The sequence below is a fragment of the Mesoplodon mirus genome, assembly GCF_964341445.2.
Source record: "Mesoplodon mirus genome assembly, chromosome: 13".
NCBI classification, from domain to species: Eukaryota; Metazoa; Chordata; class Mammalia; order Artiodactyla; family Ziphiidae; genus Mesoplodon; species Mesoplodon mirus.
Window position 1 is genome coordinate 23,019,417 of NC_138989.1, and position 22,582 is coordinate 23,041,998.

Genomic DNA, 22,582 nt, shown 5'->3' on the forward strand with positions numbered 1-22,582 from the left:
GACTCAGGTGGAACTGCTGCTCTGAGCCAGCAGGCCTCCAGGAACTTAGCACCGGGAAGGTGGCAGCTTCTGGCTCTGCCCTGCTCTCTCTCCAGACAGTGTCTCCCTGCACCACCACAATCCCCAAGGGTCTCTGCCCCCTTTGCTGCTTCACACAGAGAACCGGCTAGAAAATGAATAATTGTCAGTCTTTTAGCCAATATTTAGTGACTGTTACTAATATACAGAATCAGCCAAAATGAAACAGAACAGCTAAAAATGCACAAGATAAGGATTTTAAATTGATGAAACCTGATGGAAGAATCAAATCTTCTCGACAAAATTTCCATCTGCAATATGTGGCTCAGGACAACTGAATTTGGTAAAAATAATGGCCATTAAAGAGAAGGCTAGGGCTTCCCTGGTGGCGCAGTGGTTGAGAGTCCGCCTGCTGATGCAGGGGACGCGGGTTCGTGCCCTGGTCCAGGAGGATCCCACATGCTGCGGAGCGGCTGGGCCCATGGGCCATGGCCGCTGAGCCTGCGTGTCCGGAGCCTGTACTCCGCAACGGGAGAGGCCATAACAGTGAGAGGCCCGAAGGCTATACACTCATAAAAATATGACTATTCAAAAAACTATTCAGTTACTCAAGTCTTTGTTATAAAGTTTTAAAAGAAGAGATTTTTAAAATCTTTGTAAAGTGGAAATGGAAAATAATTCAATGCCTTAATGAAAAACTGATTAATGAATTAAAGTGGCCTAATGGAGATCATTCTGGAAAACAATTTCTTGAGGAAAATTCAGCAAGGTTCATACAATTCTGAATAAAATGTTTATAATAAAAACATGAATTTCCTAATGAATTAAGAGATCCTGGCATCAGTTGTCAATGCTGCTAACATCTCAAAAATAGAGACAGCCTGTGCCTCCTGATAAAATCACGCAATGTCTCTGACACAGTGCTGCACACCCACCTCCCCCGCTAAAAATGGAATCTGATCAGGTCTCTAACTCTACCTACAATTTACAGGAAATACAGGGGAAGGGAGCAACATGTTCAATTGTACCGCAGGGATGCAATCATCAAAATGCAGCCTGGGGGAAACCTACAGAGCAAACAACCTACTTTCCTCAACAAATAAAAGATGGCAGGACATTCAGATGGAAAGACACTTGAAAGAAGCTTCATCCAACTGCAACACATGGACCTTAAAAAGATCCAGATTCGAAACCCAAACTGTAAGAACAAAACTAACAAAGAACATTTATGAGAAAATCAGGGAAATCTGAACTCTGACTAGATAATTGATATTAAGGAATTAGTGTCATACTGTGATTGAAATTTTTAAAAAGTATCCCTGTTTTAGTTGATAAATAAATAAAATCACACACCATGGTGTCTCCATGGGGCCAAAGCAGCCTTGAGCAAAGGCCTCTAGGCTAGGAGTTTGAAGTCTAGGCCCAGCACTTCCATAATTGGACATATGCCCCTGAACTCAGTTTCTCCATCTGTAAAATAGGGGGATGAGCTAGACAACACCTGAAGGCCCTTAAAGAGCTAATCCTGGCTTCAGGGTGGTGTTTCCTTTTGGGTTTCCTCCCTCTTTGGGGACCAGGGCAATGACAGTAGTGTAGTACCATGGTACAGGCCCGGCTGGCTTTGAATCATCACTCTCCATGCACTACCCGTGACCTTGGGACAGCCTCTTAACTCTGCAGAGCCTCAGTTTCTTCACCTCGTAGAGCTACTGTGAGAGTTAAATCTGATGATGACAAACACAGCTGTCATTTACCAAGTGTTTCACCTATGTTAAGCATTTTATCTGACTCACACAGGCACCCTGGGAGGGGATCTAATTAATGACCAGAGTGAGGAAACAGACTCAGAGGCCAGGTAGTCTGGCTAAAGGTGCACACACAGCTGAGGGGAGACCCGGCACTCGCAGAGCTCATAGCCAGTCTGCAGCCCTGCCCCTATCACTGTATGTGCAGCGCCCTGCAGGGGAGTGGGCTTCAGTGTACACTGGGGCCAGCCTGCAGCCCCGTGACTTAGCAGATAGGACATCTGAGAAGTGAGCAGGCAGAACGATCACGACAAAGAGCTCCACTGTGGCCAGGGCCGTCATGGGGCCCTCGAGCTGCTCACTGGACCAGCACTGCAACTGGGTACTCTGAAGAAGCCAGCCCTGGGCTCCCTCTGCTGGGGTGAGGTGGGAACAAGGTCAACTCCATCCAGAGTGCTCGGGGTGGTCCAGCAACACTCTCAAGCACAGGGACCAAGGATGTAGCCTGAAGGGGGTGTGGACTCTAAGTGCAGGGTCGAAAACCCAGGGGAAACGCCACCATCAGGCAGGCCTGGAAAGAGTCCCACCCCACCAGGCACCAGATCCGCGCCTCCCTCACTGATCTTTCTACACTTGACATGAGGACTCACTGGAAGCAGGTGGGGCAGGGTCGGGAGGCGTGCAAGGCCAGGTGAGCCTATTTCAGCCCCAGGCCCTCTCGGTTCTCCTCCCTTCCTCCTGCGCTGGCTGTGGAACAAGCAGCCACGGTCAGGGCCTTTCTGGGGATGCTCCACCTGTGGCCGCCACTACGTGCCTCTGCTCACCCTACTCAAAACCCCCACAGGGACCCGCCAGTCTTCCTCCTGCTGCCCAGGTAAGGACAACCTGGGATTGAGCTGAGCTGCAAAGTGAAATCCCAGCACCTTGGGACAGAAAGAGACAAGAAAAAGAGGCCTAAATTTGTCAACCTGGTAAGGTCTGCCAAATCTCACTTTCACTTCCACACTCTTTCCACTGGTATAAAAGGTGGTGCCCTGCCCAGTCAATTTACAACAGGCTGTAGTCACTTCTAGCATCTGCTGTGTAGTGAGAGCACTTCACCAATTCAAGTCAGTAAGTGCTTTCTAAATACCTGTGATGTACCAGGACTTCGGGGCTGTGTGGGCGTGACAACAGAAGCCAGTGTGGCCGTGAACTCCACTCAGAGCCAGATGAGGGAGGATCCGAGAGGAGCCCAGCACCGAGGCTCCCACCACACCCCCCGTCCCACGCCCCACCCCCCGCAGCACCTGTCCAATACCCTGCACTGATGGGGGTGATCAGTTCTGTGGCGGTTGTCACTTTGGCTTTTACCGTCATGATGTTGAGGTTCATGAGGTAGTAGAAAGTCAGGTGCAGTACACTGTCATCTGGAGGGGAGGAGGAAAAGAAGACATCATTTATGAGTTAAACACTAGAAGAGCGTCAACAGTGTTATAGAAAGGAAAGTCAACAAGACTTTTAAGATCTTTCACTATAAAAACAACTTTTTTTTTTTTTTTTTTTTTTTTTGCTGTACGCGGGCCTCTCACTGCTGTGGCCTCTCCCGTTGCGGAGCACAGGCTCCGCGGCCATGGCTCGCGGGCCCAGCCGCTCCGCGGCATGTGGGATCTTCCGGGATCGGGGCACGAACCCGTGTCCCCTGCATCGGCAGGCGGACTCTCAACCACTGCGCCACCAGGGAAGCCCTATAAAAACAACTTGATGGCAACTTAACATTGAGTAAAAAAAAGAGTCTCTACAAATGCTTTGCTATTCCTCCCTCCAAGAGGTGGAGCTTCATTTCCCTCCCTTGAGTGTGGACTGGACTTAGAGACTCTGCTTCTAACTAATACAACGTGGAAAGCAAGCGATCAAGGGATCACCAAGTGATCTGGGTTAACATCACTAGTAACAAGACGAAGTGACACCTCCGACCCCTGATAAGACGTGACGGTGAACACTGCCATCTGTGGTATTCCTTCCCCAAAACCCACAACCTCAGTCTAATCAGGAGAAAACAACAGACAAGCCCAAATTGAGAGTCTTTCTACATAATACATAAACCTCATCTTCCAAAGTGTCAAGGTCATGAAAGATAAGCAAAGACTGGAGGAGACTAAGAGGCATGACGACTAAATGCAACATGAGATCCTGGATTGGATCCTGGAAGAGAAAAAGGGCACTGGTGGAAAAATCAGGGGAATGTGAATAAGTTTGGTAGTTAATAGTATTGTACCAATGAAACTGACACTGATTTTGATAACTGTACTGTGGTTAAGTAAGATGTTGATATTGGGGTGAAGAGCAGGTGAGAAATCTTTGTATCATCACTGAAACTCTTCTGAGTCTAAAATTATCTCAGAATTTTTTTTATAAAAAGGCAAAGAGAGGACAAGTGTGTAGAGTGTTTCCATTTATGTAAAAAATAAAAGGTGAAGGGGATAAGTATATACGTGTGTAAAAGCTTCTAAATGCATAGTTTATTTCTTGAAAATACATAGGAAACTGTCACAATGGTTGCCCTTGGAGGTAATGACCAGGACCGGGGTCTGGAAGTCTGGGGTGAGAAGGAAACTTACATCTGACTGCTAACTCTTATCCTGCTGGGATGCTTTACCATGTGCTCCTTTACCCATATGAAGCCAGTTTCAAAACCCATCGTCTCTGCAAAATACGAAGTTCTACTTTTATTTATTAAATTAAGCAGGTTGGTCATATTACTCAAAGCCTGCATACTCTTGGCAACTTGTTCTGTGTATCTAACCTGTCAAGTTCAGAAAGAGGTGTAGTTCCATCAAGCATCCCTAATGTGTCTGATGTTTTTGCTATGTTTTCAAAGTTATGGCTTAGGAGGGGGAAAAAAATCAAACTCCATGAAGAACAACAAAGGAAAACAGAAATATGAAACCAGAATCTTTTCCTGGGCAAGGAGGCATCAGCTTGCTGGGCCCCGCAGAGCGGCAGCTGGCTGCACTCCTAGGCGCTATGAGATCCCCCAGACCAAGGGGAGCCAGACCTTTGCACTTCAGGTCCAGCATGACGGACAGCGGGTGCCTCTTCAGCATCTCCTTGCGCTTGTCGTCCAGCTGAACTCCCAGTGTGGGTCGCCGGCGTTTCTGGACAAAGGAAAGGGTGGAGCCGGTAAGCACTGCTCACGGGAATCTCCCCTGTCCCCCCACCTTCCTGCTGGCCAGGGCCTCACTACTGAGACCCGTGCTTCAGCTCTCCAGCTGCCAGGATCTCAGCCTCCCTTTCTTTCAAACCTCTTTCTTCTGCTTCTAAGGGGGGATGGTACCCACGAACTAGTGGGCCCCTAGGGCAGCCGCTCGGCACTCCCCACACTCTCACCGTCGTCTGCTCCTCCTCAGCATCCGAGTCACTCTCGTCATCTGCAGCGACAGAGAGAAGGCAGCTCGAGGTGAGAAGGCTCCCAATTCTCCTGAGAGCACCTCAACCCAGGGCGCATAATAGGGCCCAGGCTTTTGTAAATGGGTTTCTTTAGAATAAATAATAAATTTGCTGCTTCTTATTCAGTATAGAAAACAGAGTGATGCAAGGAAAAGAAAAATGACCTACAATCCCATCACCCCTGTTTTTTCTCAGTGATTTTTAATGTCATCCTGTGGACCACAAGCCCCTCCACTGGTGGTGGTGGTGGCAGTAATAACAGTAGTATAAACAACAATAACAGAAGCTCATATAATTTGAGGGGTTACTGTGTGCTGAGGACGATGCTAAGGGCTCTGCATGCATGACCTCATTTAATCCACATAGTAATTCTACATGAGGTATTACTATCTTGTTTTGACAGGAGAGTACTGAGGCTCTGAAACATTAAAGAACTTAGGATCAGTGAGCTAGTGAGAGGCAGGTTGAAATCCAAAGGCAGTGCTTTTCTCTGTCTACCCCGAGCACTAAGGCTCCCTGCCACACAGAACCAGTACGGCTAATTACCAAAGGACCAGCACTGGCCCTCGGTGGTGACCTGGCATCTCTGGAACCAGCTACGGTAGACGTGGGGGAGGATCCTGACCACCACTTACCTTGGGAGTCCTCGGGAGGCTTGAACAGAGCCTTGGCCTCATCCACACTGCCTTCAATCGCCACAGACAACGTCTTATCTAGGAGCAAGAAACAGCTTCCTGTGAAAGCTGCTGAGAGATGGAGCTAAACTACATGAGCAGGCCCGCCCTGGGGCTGCACCTCTTCTGCCTCTGTCACACCTTCTTACTGACCAGGGCTGGAGGGCAAAAGTTCTTTCTCCAGATGAAGAGGAGTAAAGTGAGAAACCTAAGTCTTTTTCCCATCATTTACTGAAAACAAGGAACCCAAAATGCAGATTCCTGGCCAAGCATCACCTGAGACTAGGGGTGAATGCCTCTCTTTTCAGGCTTACACCAAGGCACAGAAATCCAAATCGATGGCCGAAAGCCACATGGCACAATTCTACCAACTGTCTTAAAGGTTCTCATCCAGAACCTGTAACTGTCCACATTCTGGCAACGACAGCTCTCCCCTCAGTTCTTTTTCTCTGTTCTGCACTACACCCAGCACCGAGCACCTGCCCGGTACCGGAACGTTTAACTGGGAGGCAGCAGGACAGTGGGTAGGAACCTGGACCCTGCAGTCCAGTCCCGGCCTGAGTCTCTGCTCAACCAACTCCCAAACTTACAACCTGGAAAGTTATGTCACTGCCCTGAGCCTCAGTTTCTGCACCTATGAAACAGGGACTTGACAGATGGTGGCTGCCCAGTTGGGTTAGGAGGACTGAATTTTAACTACAAAATTACTTTTAAAAATTAATTTTTAATCCTCACAGCAATCCTATAGGAGCAATACTATTACTCTAACCATTTACAGATGAGAAAATTAAGGCTCGGGGAAGTTAGATACAACAGCCAAGAGGTAAATAAGCTAGGATTTAAGACCAAATCTATTCAACTTGAGCTTGGTGTCTCAAACACAAAGCTAAGTGGCCTGCTCCCTGCACCAGGCCTGACACCTCAATGAGCAATGCCTGGGCCTGCCTCTGTGCAACTCCGTGGGTCTAGCGCTGAGAGATCAGATAGGCCATCACCCTTCCTTCTCCATTCAAAAGGGTATACAGAGACGCAGGTAGTCACAGGAGCCTGAAAGGGTTTGTTCAAGTGCATAAAGAGGGATGACAAACTTCCCCCAAGTGGCAGGCCCCTGAGATATTCCTAAGTGGCTGACCACTGCTTATCTCTGACAACCCTCATGAACCATCACACCTCATCCCAAACAAGCTGGCTGCCCCCTTTAACACTGGCAAACGCTAGCCTGTTCTTTTGACTAGTTTATTCCTGGAATTCTACAGCAAAATGGGAATGGAAACAGGCTGGGTTTTAAACACAAAAGAAAAGAAAATTACTCACCCTGTCTAGGGGGCTGGGAGGATTTCATATGAGCTGATGATGAAAACAGGAGGGAGAAGAAAGGGGAGGGAGAGGATCAAAAGGACCAGGAAGACACAAGAAGAGAGACAGTAATGTGTTGATGCCCATGGCTGGGAGGAGAGGCATGCACTGGCGCAATGTGTGTCTGTCTGATGCAGTGGGGTGGGCATAGGGAAGAAAAATTTAGGTGCTGGGTGAAAGCTTGCAGTAGGGCAAAAAGTAGGATCTCTAAAAGCTTCTCAAAATCCTAGTGGAGTCATGGGCTGCCTTCAAGCTTAATGAGGACACCTCCTCTCCTTCCATAATTCACTGTTAGGGCATGCAGCCTGTTCCAGGGCTTGGTGAAAGCCTGAGACAGCTGGCTGGGACCTGCGTTCACCAAACCCTCTCTCTGAAGCGAGCAGGAGGCACTGATCCACCTGCCAAGTGTGCCTTGATGGGGTGAGTGCTTGGGAGGCCAGATAGGCTGCCTGGGCACTGAACACAATAGCCCACCAGTCAGGCTCATCAAAGATTCAAAGCCATCCATTCTGAAATGCCCATCAGGTTAGTCCAGCCTCAGGCCAGCTGGTCAAAGCAGCCATGCCCGGCAGTGCAGGGGGGAGGCATCTATCACCTGAGGGCTTCTGAGTAGGGCCAGGGAGCTTTCCTCAGCAGGAGGTGCTTCCAAATGACTCAACTGGCCACAGCTGCTGCTCCCACAGCCCCTCCCTGCCCAGCCCCCATACTTACCACAGGCTTGCCCATACGCAGTGGCCTGGACAAAGAGGACATACAGGGGAGGTGGTAGGTGTCGGGCTGTCTCATACTGCTTGTGAGCTTGGTCGAAGGGCATAAACAGATACTCCTGCACTGGTAGCGAAGCCTGCGAGCAAGGAAGAAGGGATTTTGTTTTTCTTTTATAGGCAGTCCACACAGGAACATGTGGCTTCTTAGTTACTTAGTATACAGTTTTTTATTTATGAAAGTGATAACAACAAAAAACAGTAAGAAAATGAACTTTAAAAAAAGATACCATTTTGCCTAGCATCAAGAAAACATCAAATACCTAAATGTCAAAAGTGTGTCAACCTCTACATAAACACCTGAGAAATGAAAGATCTAAATGAATGGAGATATATGCCATGTTAATGGCCTCCAAGGCTTAATACTGCCCAGATGTCAATTCTCCCGAAAGTATCTATGGATTCAATGCAATCCAATCTAAGTCCCAGCAGATGAAAATAGACTAGCTGATTCTAAAACTTATATGTAAATAAAAAAGGCCAAGAATAACAAAGATAATCCTGAAAAATTAAGTTGGAGGACTTACATTATTGAGCATCAAGACTTCTGATAGAGCTAGAGTAATAAGTCAGTGTGATATTGGTGCACAGACAACTAGATCACGCACACACAAACCCAAACATATACAGATATCTGATTTATGACAAAAAAGGCACTGCAGAACAGTGGGGGAAAGAATGGTCTTTTCAATAAATGAATCAGCTGAATACCTATGTGGGGAAAGAATCTGACCTTCACCTCACACTATATACAAAATTCACTTCCAGGAAGACCATAGATTTGAATGTGGAAGGTTAAACAATAGGGCTCTATAAGAAAATACAAGAATATTTCCATGACCTTGGGACAGAGAAAGGAAAAGACTGATAACTAGATCGTATTAAAATTAAGAACATCTGCTTATTAAAGAATACTATTATGAAAGTGAAAAGGAAAGACACCTGCAGAAGACTCATCTCCAGAAAATATAAAGAATTCCAGGCAACCCAACAGAAAAATGAGCAAAAGACTTTAATAGGCCCTTCACAAATGAGGTACTCCAAAAACCAATTAGTATATAAAACGTGCTGTGCTCAACGTCACTGGTCCCCAGGGAAATGGAAATTTAAACCATAAAAGATACCCTCCAGAATGGCTATAATCAAGAAAAATGACAACATCAAGGAGGTGGAAAATTAGAACTTTCACATGGTGATGGTGGGAATTTCAAAAATCAGTACAATCACTTTAGAGAATTGTTTCACTAAATACCAAAGCTAAATATACGCATAGCATACTATGATCCAACAATTTCATTCCTGGGTATATATTCAAAAGAAATGTGTACACATGTACACCAAAGGACACGTGTAAGGCTTCTAGTGGCATTATTCACAACAGCCCCAAACTGGAAACACTCCAAATCAAACACTAAACATCAATGAGAATAAATGAACTCCTGGTACTCACAACAACCTAGATAAATCTCACAAACAAACTGTTGAATCAAAGAAGCCAGACACAAAAGAATATGTACTATATCATTCCATCTATATAAGTTAAAAAACAGGCCAGGACTTCCCTGGTGGCGCAGTGGTTAAGAATCCGCCTGCCAATGCAGGGGACATGGATTCGAGTGCTGGTCTGGGAAGGTCCCACATGCCGCGGAGCAACTAAGCCCGTGCGCCTCAACTACTGAGCCTGCGCTCTAGAGCCCGTGAGCCACAACTACTGAGCCCGCGTGCCACAACTACTTCAGTCTGTGTGCCTAGAGCCCGTGCTCCACAACAAGCCACCACAATGAGAAGCCCGCACACAACAGAGTAGCCCCTGCTCGCCGCAACTAGAGAAAGCCCATGCGCAGCAACGAAGACCCGTAGCAGTCAAAATAAAACAAAACAAACAAACCAACAAAAACAGGCCAAGCTAACCTGTGATGTTAGAAGTCATGATTAATGGTTATGGGGTGGGGGGACAGTGACTGGGAGGGGAATAAAGTAACTTCTGGAAAATTGCTAATGTTGTTGATTTGGGTGCTGATTACACAGATGTGTTCACAAATGTGTACACAGTGAATATCCACTGAACTGTGAGTATGCTTACGAGTTGTATGCTTTTCTTTATATAAAATTATTTTTTTAAGTAGTATATGTACATTTTTTTTAAAAGTTGTATTCGAGTTTATAAGGCAAAAATTCCCAGTTCCCAACCACCAAAGGTAACTGTTAATGGTTTGGTGTGAAAACATACTTTTCTAAGCACATACATGACTTACATATACATACAGCCATTCGAATACTTTGTAAATGAAGGTATACAAATGGGATTATACTACATGTTCTACAACTTGCAGTTTTTGATTTCATAATTTAACAGATCTTTCTATCCAGTTATTCTGTCAGTAACAGGATGCTCCATACTTCCATTATAGGTGTAAGACTGAACCACACAAGAATTTATTTAACCTGTACCCTATTTATTTAACCTGTACCCTATTTAGGAGCATTCAGTGTTTCCAGTTAACAGGAAAAATTTAAGTACAACCAAAATTTTTAGTTTCTGATTTTTGTCCTATATGAAGTGTTACTGAGCATATTTGTTAACTCTAATTCTATGCCTAGAGTTGAAGAGAAGAAATGTAGATCTTGCCAGATCCTACAAAAGTGAATTTTCAATTTCACTAGGGTCCTTTTACAAAGTTCCTCCATATTAGCCATTTACCCTGCTTTATAAAACTACAAAGATTTAGATCAAATCTGGCTTCACAAAGCAAACAAAAATCAGGTCACCTATATAGAAAGAAATTACATTTTACAGGTGAAGTGGGGACTTTTCCTCCTAAGGTACCTAACGGTTTTCAAATATGAGTAAAGTTCTTTTCAGAGCGAGTAGATTTGCTGAGCAGCTGGCCCCTGAGGTGCAGTCAGGGGGATCTAATAGACATCTGTGGAAGCATGCTTAGATACCCGGGGACTGTGGGCTGGTGGAGATCATGCAAGGTGTAAACTAAACTTACAGTTTGTGAAAGCGTTTTACCCGGAATAGGCGCTGGGTGAAAAGAAAACGCCGAGGTACGTGTGTGTATACGTTCCAGAGCCAATCCTGCCAGCAATTCCTCCACACAGGACACAACCTTATCACACCTGCTGTGGGCATGCAGACGGGACCATCCTTGCACTGTGCTCTAACACTGATTAGGGTAACAGACCCGACAAAACCCACAGGGTGATGTGGCTGCTGGTGGTCTCAGGTCAGCAATGTGTCACTGAGTGGTGAAGGCAAAGCAAAAGCCGAGGAGGTGGCCGGGTGTGGGGAGACCCTCACCTGCATGATGCTGTTGAGACGAGGCTGGAGGCTACTCAGGTACTCCTTCTTTACTTCAATCTCCTTAAGGATCTTCTCCTTGTTGGACAGGCACTCTCGGTACTTCTCCGCCAGCCTGTTGGGGGAAGACAGAGCACTGTCGTCTGATGCTCTCCAGGGACACCCCAACACACCTGTTCACTATCAGACTCTACCTAATGACAGCAGTCACGATTATCTGCTGATGTTTACCTAGCACTTACTATGTGCCAGGCACTTTGGAAAATGGTTTGCAAGCATTATGGCATTTAATCCTTATAAAAACCCTGGAAGATAGGGACTTTTTTTATCCCCGAAGGAGGAAACGAAGGCTCAGGGAGGTAGATAACTTGCCCAAGGTCATCCAGTAAGAGCAAGCACAGAGCTGGGCTCTGAACCCATGCCTGTCTGCTCCAGAGGCTGTGCCCATGACCACTGGTATCACCTACTGCTCCATTTCTTGCCTCAGAGGCTAGACCCAGAACTTTCACAAATATATGGACACAGCAGCTATAGGACACAAATGAGGCTCATGGACCTGAGTGGGGCAGAGTGGGGATAGACTCCAGACCAGAGCCACAGGAATGGAACACTTATGGCTTAGCCAAGGGCAACTGACGTACTGGACAGGGGTGTGACAAGCCAGCCCCATCTGCTAAAAAACTGACACCAAGTCCCTAAGATCCAGACTCAGTACTTATTAAATTCGTTATGTAGACCAAAGGCACAAAATATACTCAACAACAGAAAAAGGCAAGGAATTAAAAACAGCAGCTTCTCTGACAGAAAACAGAACAAATGTGCCAACCAAAAGCCCTGGAACTCATGTACAAACATGAAAGGGTAAAAGGTCACCATGATGGAAGGGATGCAACCATAAAAAGTTCAGGATGAAAAAAATATACATACCATATTCTAAGGAAGATCTAGATTAAATTACACAGTATAGACATTCTACTTACGGTTAATAAATAAAAGCTCTTTATTAGTACAAAAAGTTTTATATGTAAAGGTGTGCCCCAAAGCATTATTTATGATACCAAAACAATGCAAACAACCTAAAAGTCCAATTCAATATGGGAACAATTATGTGATTTACAATTTACCCTGGAATGTTGTACAACCTTCTAAAATAATGTTTACAAAGCTTTGCAATACCACACAAATATGCTTACAGGTGGGGGAAAAGGCAAAAAAAAATCAGATTAATAATACAAAAGGTATTTAGGTCTTAGGCATTAAAATTTTAAAGGAAAGGTTACTCTTTCTCATAACGGCGTTAAGCAATTCCAACCCCACTTATGATACAGTTGGTCAAGTGTGAACTGCTAAGTGTGAATTAATCACAAAACAGGATTTGGTCTTAGAGACTATTCTGCTGGTTCCACAGTACTTTGCTATCTGATCCTGGGTCAGGACAAAGCACTGTCCCTCATGGATAAAGGTCCGTGTCTGCACAGGTGAACAAGGCCAGGAAGGAGGAAACGCTACCTTTTCCGCTGCTCCAGCTCCCAGTCCAAACGTGCAAGGGTTTGCTGGTGAGGGTCTCCCATGGTGACTTCCACCTTGCTGATATCTGGAGGAGCCTCCTTATAAAACTCCTCTAAGCTGACCAGATCGATTTCTTCGTGCTTTGATCTGCAGTCAAAAACTCAATGTCAGGGCTTCCCTGGTGGTGCAGTGGTTCAGAGTCCGCCTGCCAATGCAGGGGACACGGGTTCGTGCCCCGGTCCGGGAAGATCCCACATGCCGCGGAGCGGCTAGGCCCGTGAGCCATGGCCGCTGAGCCTGTGCGTCCGGAGCCTGTGCTCCACAACGGGAGAGGCCACAACAGTGAGAGGTCCGCGTACCGCAAAAAAAAAACCAAAAAAACCCTCAATGTCAAGCTGCTGCCCTCAGAAACCCAAACTGTGGCTTAAACAGGCCCAGAGTTCCACCCCGTGTACGTCAACTCAGCCCTGGTCTACAGCTACCAAGGAACCTAGAATCCAGTCTTCTCAGCAAATGCTCATTAGCAGGTGTTTCAATGTGAAGAGAGGTAGTTTGTGACATGCCACAGGATCCTTATCCATGTTGCCCAAGCTTATATCCATGGTTTAGCTGAAGACCTAAAAATACACTTATGAAATTTACAGACCTCTCCAAGCTGTGCAAGAGAGCTAAGAGCTTGAAGAATCAAATAAAAACACCATGGTCTAGGTCTAGACTGTCAGGTTGAAACCAAGAAATGCCATTTAACAGGAATAAACAGAAGAGTCTACACTTAAGTTCAAACTATTAGCTGCCTAAATATAGCATGGGGAAGATCCAACATAGTATGACCAGATGTGAAAAGATCTAGAGGCTCTGTTGATGTACAGTGACACACAATAACTGAGATGGGGATTTTTATCTCCATTTTTCAAATGAGATAGAGGCTTCCATCAGTAAGCAGCTTGCCCAACGTCACACAGCTAGGGCGAGGCAGAGCTGGGATTTGAACCCAGGCTGTCTGATTCCAGGGCCCCTGATCCTTCCACATGGCCACCTGCCTCGCTACAGGGTTTGCTGGCTTTCATCTGAACAACGGTTTCAGGTGGAGCATCCTATCTTTCTTCTTTTTAAATAGTACTATTTTTGAAACTTCTTGTAAGTCTTAAACTGAGAGTTTATTTCCTCCATGAACCCTTCTCCCAGGTTCCCCCAATGATAATATCTTATCTAAGCATAATACATTGTCAAAACTAGGAAACTGACAATTGTACAGTACTATTAACTCAGGTACCTGATGTGGATTTCACTTCTATTAGTATTTAAATATTATTATGTGGATGGACTTGTGAAGCAGATAAAGATGCCTCTCAAAAATCAGCATACACCAGACCCAATGCCTAACGTGGTCCCCCTCATCCCAAGTTTATTACAAATAAAACCTGACTCCTTTCAGTTTACACAAATAGATCTGACGAGGCAAGAACACGTTCCCTTCTCTTATTTTATCTATTCCTTCCTCTTTCACATCTCTCAGCTTGGATTTGCCAAGGGGCATCACAGTTTAAGGACACTGACAAACCGTAGTTTGTTCACCTAAAGGCAGATAGGCAGCAAGAAGTTCAGGTTCCTAATAATGAAATCCATTTGCAAAAATGAATGCTGGAACTTTAGAGAAGAAAGCTGGGCCAAAAGGTTAAAAAGATGTAACTGGAAGTGAGCTGCTCCCATACAGGGTGCTCAGGAATCAAACTGGTAACGCAAAGGCTCTGCCTGCTGGGGAGAGACAACTGTTTTTCACCAGGTTCAGAGCGCAAAACTCAAAAGGGTCAGACAGGCTTCTGAGGTTCTTTGTGCAGCCTAGAACTACTGCTTCCAATTCTCCCACTCAAAGTGATCTATTCACCCTTCCCCCCAGATCCTGTAGTCTCCAAGTGCATCTGACTTCTTTTTAAAGAAACTGGCTCACACTGAGCTATGCAGGAAAAAGCAGTTACCAACAGACCATCTTGCCAAAGCCCTGTGCTCCAAAACTCACTTAAACTCCAGACATTTGGTGATCTCCTTCTGCAGGTGCATCACCTCATACAACAGGTTCTGGAGCTGCAGGTGATAGGCGTCCACTTTCTGCTTGGCCTGAAAGGAGGACAAGGTCAGAGGTGAGTGGGGCAAGTTGGGGTGGGGTGGGGCAAAGCAGAGCAGCAGCAAACTCAGAAAAGGGGTAAAGGAGATTAAAGAGGGGATGAGAAGGAAGAAGAGGAGGGTTAAATCTCTCAGCTCCTACCTCATGGGTCTGATCTCTTCCTTTCTTCAACCTGATGTGGGCTAATCGGTTAAGCTTTTTTAGAGTCATGAAATGCACACAGCTCTGGATCTTCCGATTTTCGATCTCAACTGCCTGCAGGCCAAAAAAACTGGTAAAGACCTTGACAACAGGAGCTGGCTCAGCTTCCTTCAGCCCCTCACTGCTCATCCTCATCCAGAGCCAAAAACAGACACTGGAAGGAGCTCAGAACCATAAGAAGTGTCAGGGGGAAATGGAAGAATGACTGTATAAGGGAATGCTTAAGGTTCCCAGGCATAAAAAACTAATTTCTGCTTGGACCAAAGTAACAGGAATCAAAGATGGAGCAAAGGCAGCCAATGCAAACAATAGCTGTTTCTACACAATGTACACAGAGATCCTAACAATGGCAACATCATGCCATACAACTTGACCTCTGTAAACAACATTACAGAATAATTTAAATGAAAATAGCAGAATTACAGCTGTAAAACTTGACTACAGTAAAATAGATAGAATGTAATAATCTTAACAATATTGGCCAGTATAAGCACAAATAAGTGAGATTCCTGGATAAATATGGATTGTTTTGTTTTGAACTTACCCATTCAGTTTTCAGTCACACCGTTTTGCTTCTCTAGCCTGAAACCTTTTTTTTCATTTAATATTAATACTTTAATTTTTGGCCTCTGTGATTTATTTGTACATATCTAGCCTTATAATAGCAATGGTGATTGACATGTACCATAATTTCTCCATGCCCAGCACTTAATAAATATCATTTGGACGAATTATCAAATTACAGTTATGGACAAAATTAATTATCCTGTACTTTCATGACTGTAATTGATAACTGGGTGGTGATGTTACAATAAATTAATAGGCAGGTCTCTGGAGCCCTCAGGCTCTAACCCCCTGATGATGGCAGGATGTAAGACCAATACAAAGAAGGGCTCTGATAGGTGCAAAACAGGTCCATCCATGCAGACCCACCAGGTCCGTGTCCTCCCAGCCCCACTCCTTACCACATCCTTGCCTCCCCTGCTCTTCAGGTCCTGGATCTCGGCCATGAGCCTCTGCAGCTCCTGGCACGTGTACTTGTACAGCTCATAGTCTCTGCCAGGGTCCCGCAGGTCTACCTCAGCCTCCTCGCTGTAGTATTTACCTTCCTGTGGAGGCAAGGATACAGGCCTTGGGTGGAGAGTAAAAGTCTCTCTGTTGGAACAGGGACACTTGGCTGAGATAAGTAACAATGAAGCCCCAAATCAGGTCTCTAAAGGATCTGGTCTGTAAATCAAATGTTTTTCTTCTTTTCAAAATGGAAAAGAATTCCTCTTTTCCTCTTTCTGATTATAAAGTAATGCATGCTTGGTGTCAGAGATTCAGAACATAGTGAGGAGTATCAAAAACAAAATGAAAACTTGCCTATAATCTCACCTCCCAGCCTGAAGTAACTCCATTGTTAGTATTGTGGATAAATACATTAAAAAAAAAATGGGATCATATTGTTCATGCTATTTAGTGCAATTTCCCATCACAATAAATATAAATCTCCATCAAAATGGCTACATATAGATGAACCAGAATTCATTTAACCAAATTTCTACTGATGGGTGTTTAGATGGTCAAATCAAGCTTTAGCAGAAACTAAAATATCCTAATTGGTCTCCCAGACTTTGGAATAAACAAACACATCTCTTTAAGAGAGAGTCAGTTACAATTAAAAATATTGTATTGCATATTTGAAAGTTGCTAAGAGAGTGGATCTTAAAAGTTCTCATCACAAGAAAAAAAATTTTGTAACAACTATGTAACGCGTCGAATGTTAACTAGACTTATTTCGGTGATCATTTCACAAAATAAACAAATATCAATCATTATGTTGTACGCCTGAAATTAATATAATGTTATATACCAATTATACCTCAATTTAATTTTTTAAAAAAAGAGTCAGAATCAATACCTCCCAAAGGATAAGGTTCTTCGTTAATTTTAATTTCCTAAATCTGAGGAAAGCATCATCTTCCATTTAAATTGAAGCTGGTATGTTTCTCTATTCTAGTTAAAAAACAAACAAAAACCACAACCAACCAAAAAATCAACACAGTTAAGTCATACAACCTATGGACTGGGAGAAAATATTTGCAAACGATGCGACCAACAAGGGCTTAATTTCCAAAATATACAAACAGCTCATACAACTCAATAACAAGAAACCAAACAACCCAATCAAAAAGTGGGCAGAACAGTAAATAGACATTTCTCCAAAGAAGACATACATATGGCCAAGAAGCACATGAAAAGATGCTCCACATCGCTAATTATTAGAGAAATGCAAATCAAAACTACAATGAGGTACCACCTCACGCCAGTCAGAATGGCCTTCATTAAAGTCTACAAATAAATGCTGGAGAGGGAGTGAAGAAAAGGGAACCTTCCTACACTGTTGGTGGGAACATAAACTGGTGCACACTATGTAAAACAGTATGGAGGTTCCTCAAAAAACTAAAAATAGAGTTGCCATATGATCCAGCAATCCCATTCCTGGGCATATCCGGACAAAACTCTAATTAGGAAAGATACATGCACCTCAACATTCATAGCAGCACTATTCACAATAGCCAAGACATAGAAGCAACTTAACTGTCCATCGACAGATGAATGGATAAAGAAAATGTGGTGTATATATAGACAATGGAATACCACACAGCCATAAGAAAGAATGAAATAATACCATTTGCAGCAACATGGATGGACCTAGAGATTAGGTACGAAGTGAAGTCAGTCATAAAGAGAAAGACAAATATCATATGATACCACTTACGTGTGGAATCTAAAATATGACACAAATGAACTTACTTACAAAACAGGTTCACAGACACAGAGAACAGATTTGTGGTTGCCAAGGGGAAGGATGGATTGGGAGTTTGGGATTAGCAGATGCAAACTATTATATATAGAATGAATAAACAACAAGGTTCTATTGCATTGCACAAGGAGGAAGAGTTTATTATATATTATATATATATATCATATTATTATATTCAAGATTCTGTAATAAACCATAATGGAGAAGAAAAAAATAGTTAAGTCATAAATTAGCTTGACATATTCAAGGACAGAGTAACAGCAAAAGAAGAACCTGCTGACTACGAGAGCACTCAGGCCTCAGAAGACGTTCTTTGGCTACATGGTTCTGGTACTGTCTCAGTAGCAGACCAGGGATGTCACATCTCCAAAGCCTTAGTGGCCTGCTGCGAACGGACTGCCTTCTTCTGACCATCAGGAAAGCTGGAGACACACACCATACTAGAATGCATTCTCTGTTCAGGCACTAATCGTGTCTAACACAGGCTTGTTGGTTCTTGGGATGCTGCAGCTAAATCTGATGTGGATACTCGGGTCTTGAAGAGCCAAGGGAATTCCAAGAACCTGGTCAAACAGAGGCCACCTGGGAGGTTGTGCCTATGACCCTCGGTTGCTGCAAACCCACAACCAGGTGCTTGGCCACGAGCTGCAATTTCTCAGCAGCACAGCAGCCCTGGCTGATCTCACCTGTTCAGTTTCAGAACGATTACGCTTCCCTTCAGATGGAGCTCCATCACTTCGGATCACTTTGGGCTTTCGTTTTTTGCTCGATTCCGATGACATGGTTGTTTGGTGAAGTCAGGAGGAAACAGCAGAGACCTGTTAAGAGGAGAAAGCTTCTGAGCTTTTCCAGAGTTGGAACTGGAGATTTTCCTGGAGTCAGAATACTGAAGTCTAACTAGCAGTTGTGCCCGCTTACACTCTTGGTAACTCAAGAAAAGTCATCAATCCTCCAAAGCCTCAATTTAATCCTCTGTAAAAAGCAGAATCGTCCCTCAGTCTGTTCAAAATGAACTCATCTTCCCCAACTCCACCTCCTTTAAAGGCACCACCACGGGGCCTCCCTGGTGGCGCAGTGGTTGGGAGTCCGCCTGCCGATGCAGGGGATGCGGGTTCGTGCCCCGGTCTGGGAGGATCCCATATGCCGCGGAGCGGCTGGGCCCGTGAGCCATGGCCGCTGGGACTGTGCGTCCGGAGCCTGTGCTCCGCAACGGGAGAGGCCACAGCGGTGAGAGGCCCGCGTACAGAAAAAAAAAAAAAAAAAAAAAAAAAAAAGGCACCACCACAACCCCACTGACCAAACTCCTCAGCCAGGCACATAACCCCATTCTCAACACTACTGATTGATCATTGTGTGCTGACCTTCATCTAAGCACTTTAAGGGTATGTTCTCATTTGGTTCTTATAACAAGGATCCTCTCAGATATGAACAAGCACCATTTTACAGGTGAGAACACTGAGGGTCAGGAAGGTGAATGACTTGTCCAAGGTCACACAGCTAGTGTGCTAAAGCTAGGGTCCAACTCATGCCACAGCAGTGCTCCTGACAACTATATTACTGTATCTTGTAGTGTTGCCACCATGTCATCTGATGATGCCATCAACTCCCTGGTTGACGCGAAAATTTAAAAGAACAGAACAGGGACTTCCCTGGTGGCGCAGTGGTTAAGAATCCGCCTGCCAGTGCAGGGGACACGGGTTTGAGCGCTGGTCTGGGAAGATCCCACATGCCGCGCAGCAACTAAGCCCATGTGCCACAGCTACTGAGCCTGAGCTCTAGAGCCCGCGAGCCACAACTACTGAGCCCACGCACCTACAGCCCATACTCCACAACAAGAGAAGCCACGAAGAGTAGCCCCTGCTCACTGCAACTAGAGAAAGCCCGCGCACAGCAACGAAGACCCAACGCAGCCAAGAAAATAATAAAAATAAAATAGAAAATAAAAAATTTAAAAGAACAGAACATACATTCATGGGCCTCTAGCGTCACAAAGCATCCTCTCTCTGCTACCTCTACTGACTGTCACCAGCAGCCCCTGAGGTGGGCGGCACTAACCCCCCTACCCCAGTGAATCTGTCACCAACACTTATTGAGTCAGAGTCAGAGAAACCCTGGGCTGGAGTCTCCAGTTCTCTATTTCATGGCTATGAGTCCTGCGACAAGTAACTTCACTTTTCTCTGCATCTACTTCCTCCCAGAACAAATGAAAATAGCCATCCCTACCTCAGAGGTGGCTGTGGACATTAATGCAGGAGGCACTCCACTGGGGCAGGCGATGAAGATGATCTGAGATCTGATGATCTGAGAGCAGGGCTTTAGATGGTACACAAGTGGTTAATAATGTTAAAAACCTACGGAGAAGGTTAATCCCTTTCAATTCTTTTTAGAAACTTCTGATTGCTTCAAGGAGAACGTGTCATTTCCCTAGTTAGTCTTTAACATCTATGAATGACAACGTCCTTTTGTTAACAAAAGGACTCTATCTCAGATCCTTAGACAATGAAATCTAGCCACAATTATTAACGATAACCTTTACATATTAAATACATTAATTTTTATCACTACCTTCTGCCTAGGACAAGTGAGAAAAGTTTTCTATTTATAGTAAAGATTTAAATTTTTCTTTTAAAGTAAATTTAAATTTTAAAAGTGACTCAATTAAAAGCCTTTAGTAAACAATCGTGCAAGATAAGTTGATTTTTCACAGAGGGACCCGAAAAGCGTTAAGTGTGGGAAATCCTGACTTTGGCAAGACAGTAGACAGTGCCTGGCACACACAATCGCATAATAAATGTGACCACCGTGGTGGTCGTTATCTAGAAGCTGCCCTGTAAGGCCTGACGATGCTGCAGCCACCATTTTCCACAGGAGGAAGCTGAGAGTGCGGCGCCGAGCGGCCGGGGTCCCCGGAGAATGAGGACGGAGAACCGAGTCAGACCCCAGCCCGGAGACGCCCTCGGGAGGTCCGCACACCAGTCCCAGCCCGCCCAGCCCCACCCCGGTCCTCTCCTCACCACACGGCACCCCGACCTGTAACAGCCAACGAGCCACTCCCCGCGGCTCGCGCACCATAGAGAAGCGGAAGGAAGGAACGGCCGACCGGAAGTGAGGCGCGGAGGCCGGAAGCGGAGCACGAAGGGTCCCGACGCAGCCACCAAGCGGTGCGGGCGGCTGCTGGGCTGCGAGGGGACAAGGAGATGGTGGCACCTGGGTTGTCTGTGCGGGTCCCAGCCGGCCAACAGCCTCACGCTGCCCTCTGAAACCAGGAAACCGAAGTTGCAAGGGCAAAGACTATGTGCCTCGTTCATTCTTTCCCCAGCGCCTAAAGCAATGCGCAACTAGTAGGTGCTCGGCCAAGTATTTGTTGAATGAATTTGTCGAGAGCCCAAGATAACGCAAGAATGTCGTAGTGCCATGATTTGGACACTTGTGAATTTGCTTCCATAACCTGGATTCTTAACCACTGTCATACTCACCCGAACATCCCACTCTAGCGAGAGCAGCAACTCAAAGTGGGCATTAATCCCATCTTACCCCGCCTCTCCCCCCACCCCTAAGTTCATCCCCATTTTAGGCCCGATTTGCCCTAGGGCAGAGTCACATATCTAATGCAGCATTTGACAGCTTCAAGTAGTTTCTATCCCTGGTACGAATCGTACTGATGAGGTTCAGTGAATCCTACTCATCTGAAGGTAGAAACACTGATGTCCTGAATCCCTGGTTATGCAGTGTATTTCCTTCTGGTAGAAGGAGGCCCTCCCCAAAAGTAGCTCAGGGAACGCAATAACCTCCAGTGGGGTAGATCAGCCAGGTGGACCTGCGAAGCTGGCCCTGCCTGGGGCACCTGCCCAATTTCCTTGCAGATGAAGAAAAGACACCATGGTTATAGTAAATATTTAACTGGTTCCATCAGTGACTCCAGCACCAGTTTTCCTGAAACGGAGGCAGAATCAAGCTACTCAGAAGTTCATGAGGTGTGGGGGGTCACTGAGGAGGTCCCCAAAGTCACCCCACTCAACACACCTGATGGCCCAGTGGAATGAGGGTTGGGCTGAGAGAATGTGAAGAGGGAGAAAAGGAATACGGGGTGAGGGAAATACGGGACCTAGCCCATAGCTCTGCCTGCAGGGCAGTAGGGAGGGCAGAAGACACTACCTGCACAGAAGGGCTGGAACAACTTGTTCAAGTTCTCAACCTCATTATGTGGGAAGAAAGAGATGCACCTCTCTCCAACCGTCTTGTATTAGGAACCCCTCCCCAAGTGGTCTTCTCTCATCTCTGTTCTATCTTCCCAATTCTGTATTCCAAATTCTTCAATTCAAACCCAAGTTCTGAGTTCTAAGTTCTACCTTCTGGGTTCCTGTTCCATTCTGTTTCCCTCCCCCAGGCCCTTCCCAGCTCCCATCCCTTTTCCCAGCCTTTCTGGGTGGAATATGTGGATGTCCTGCTGACTTAGCTAACTTGAGGGTTTTCCCTTTTGCTTCTTGAGGCAGTTCTAGGCTTTTCTCCAGCAGAAGGGACTTGGCTCAGACTGTCCAGCAAGTGGGTGGCCCACTAGAGACCAGGGAATTCCTGAGAGCCTGGCCTGGTCTGACCTCCTCCCTTCCCACCCCACCTCTAACCACTGGACACACTACCTTTTGTGCAACTT

General features: G+C 45.5%; 1 protein-coding gene across 4 annotated transcripts in view; it reads right to left on the minus strand.

The window, feature by feature from the left end:
- THOC5 (THO complex subunit 5) overlaps positions 1–21,017 on the minus strand; it is a 32,925-nt gene extending 11,908 nt beyond the window's left edge. Inside the window, exons 1-14 of one of the 4 annotated variants that reach the window (XM_082640646.1) lie at positions 20,949–21,010; positions 20,155–20,232; positions 18,618–18,749; positions 16,088–16,231; positions 15,063–15,176; positions 14,817–14,914; positions 12,800–12,946; positions 11,291–11,405; positions 7,934–8,066; positions 7,181–7,213; positions 5,828–5,905; positions 5,133–5,173; positions 4,801–4,900; positions 3,064–3,172 (exon numbers count right to left, since the gene is read on the minus strand). In XM_082640646.1, coding sequence (XP_082496772.1) covers positions 3,064–3,172; positions 4,801–4,900; positions 5,133–5,173; positions 5,828–5,905; positions 7,181–7,213; positions 7,934–8,066; positions 11,291–11,405; positions 12,800–12,946; positions 14,817–14,914; positions 15,063–15,176; positions 16,088–16,231; positions 18,618–18,713 — 1,208 coding nt within the window. In that variant the 5' untranslated portion in view covers positions 18,714–18,749; positions 20,155–20,232; positions 20,949–21,010. Of the gene's footprint in view, positions 1–3,063; positions 3,173–4,800; positions 4,901–5,132; positions 5,174–5,827; positions 5,906–7,180; positions 7,214–7,933; positions 8,067–11,290; positions 11,406–12,799; positions 12,947–14,816; positions 14,915–15,062; positions 15,177–16,087; positions 16,232–18,617; positions 18,750–20,154; positions 20,245–20,945 lie in introns of those variants that run through there. The other 3 variants (XM_082640648.1, XM_082640649.1, XM_082640647.1) reach the window with 3 other exon arrangements.
- Between the last annotated feature and the right edge of the window lie 1,565 nt (positions 21,018–22,582).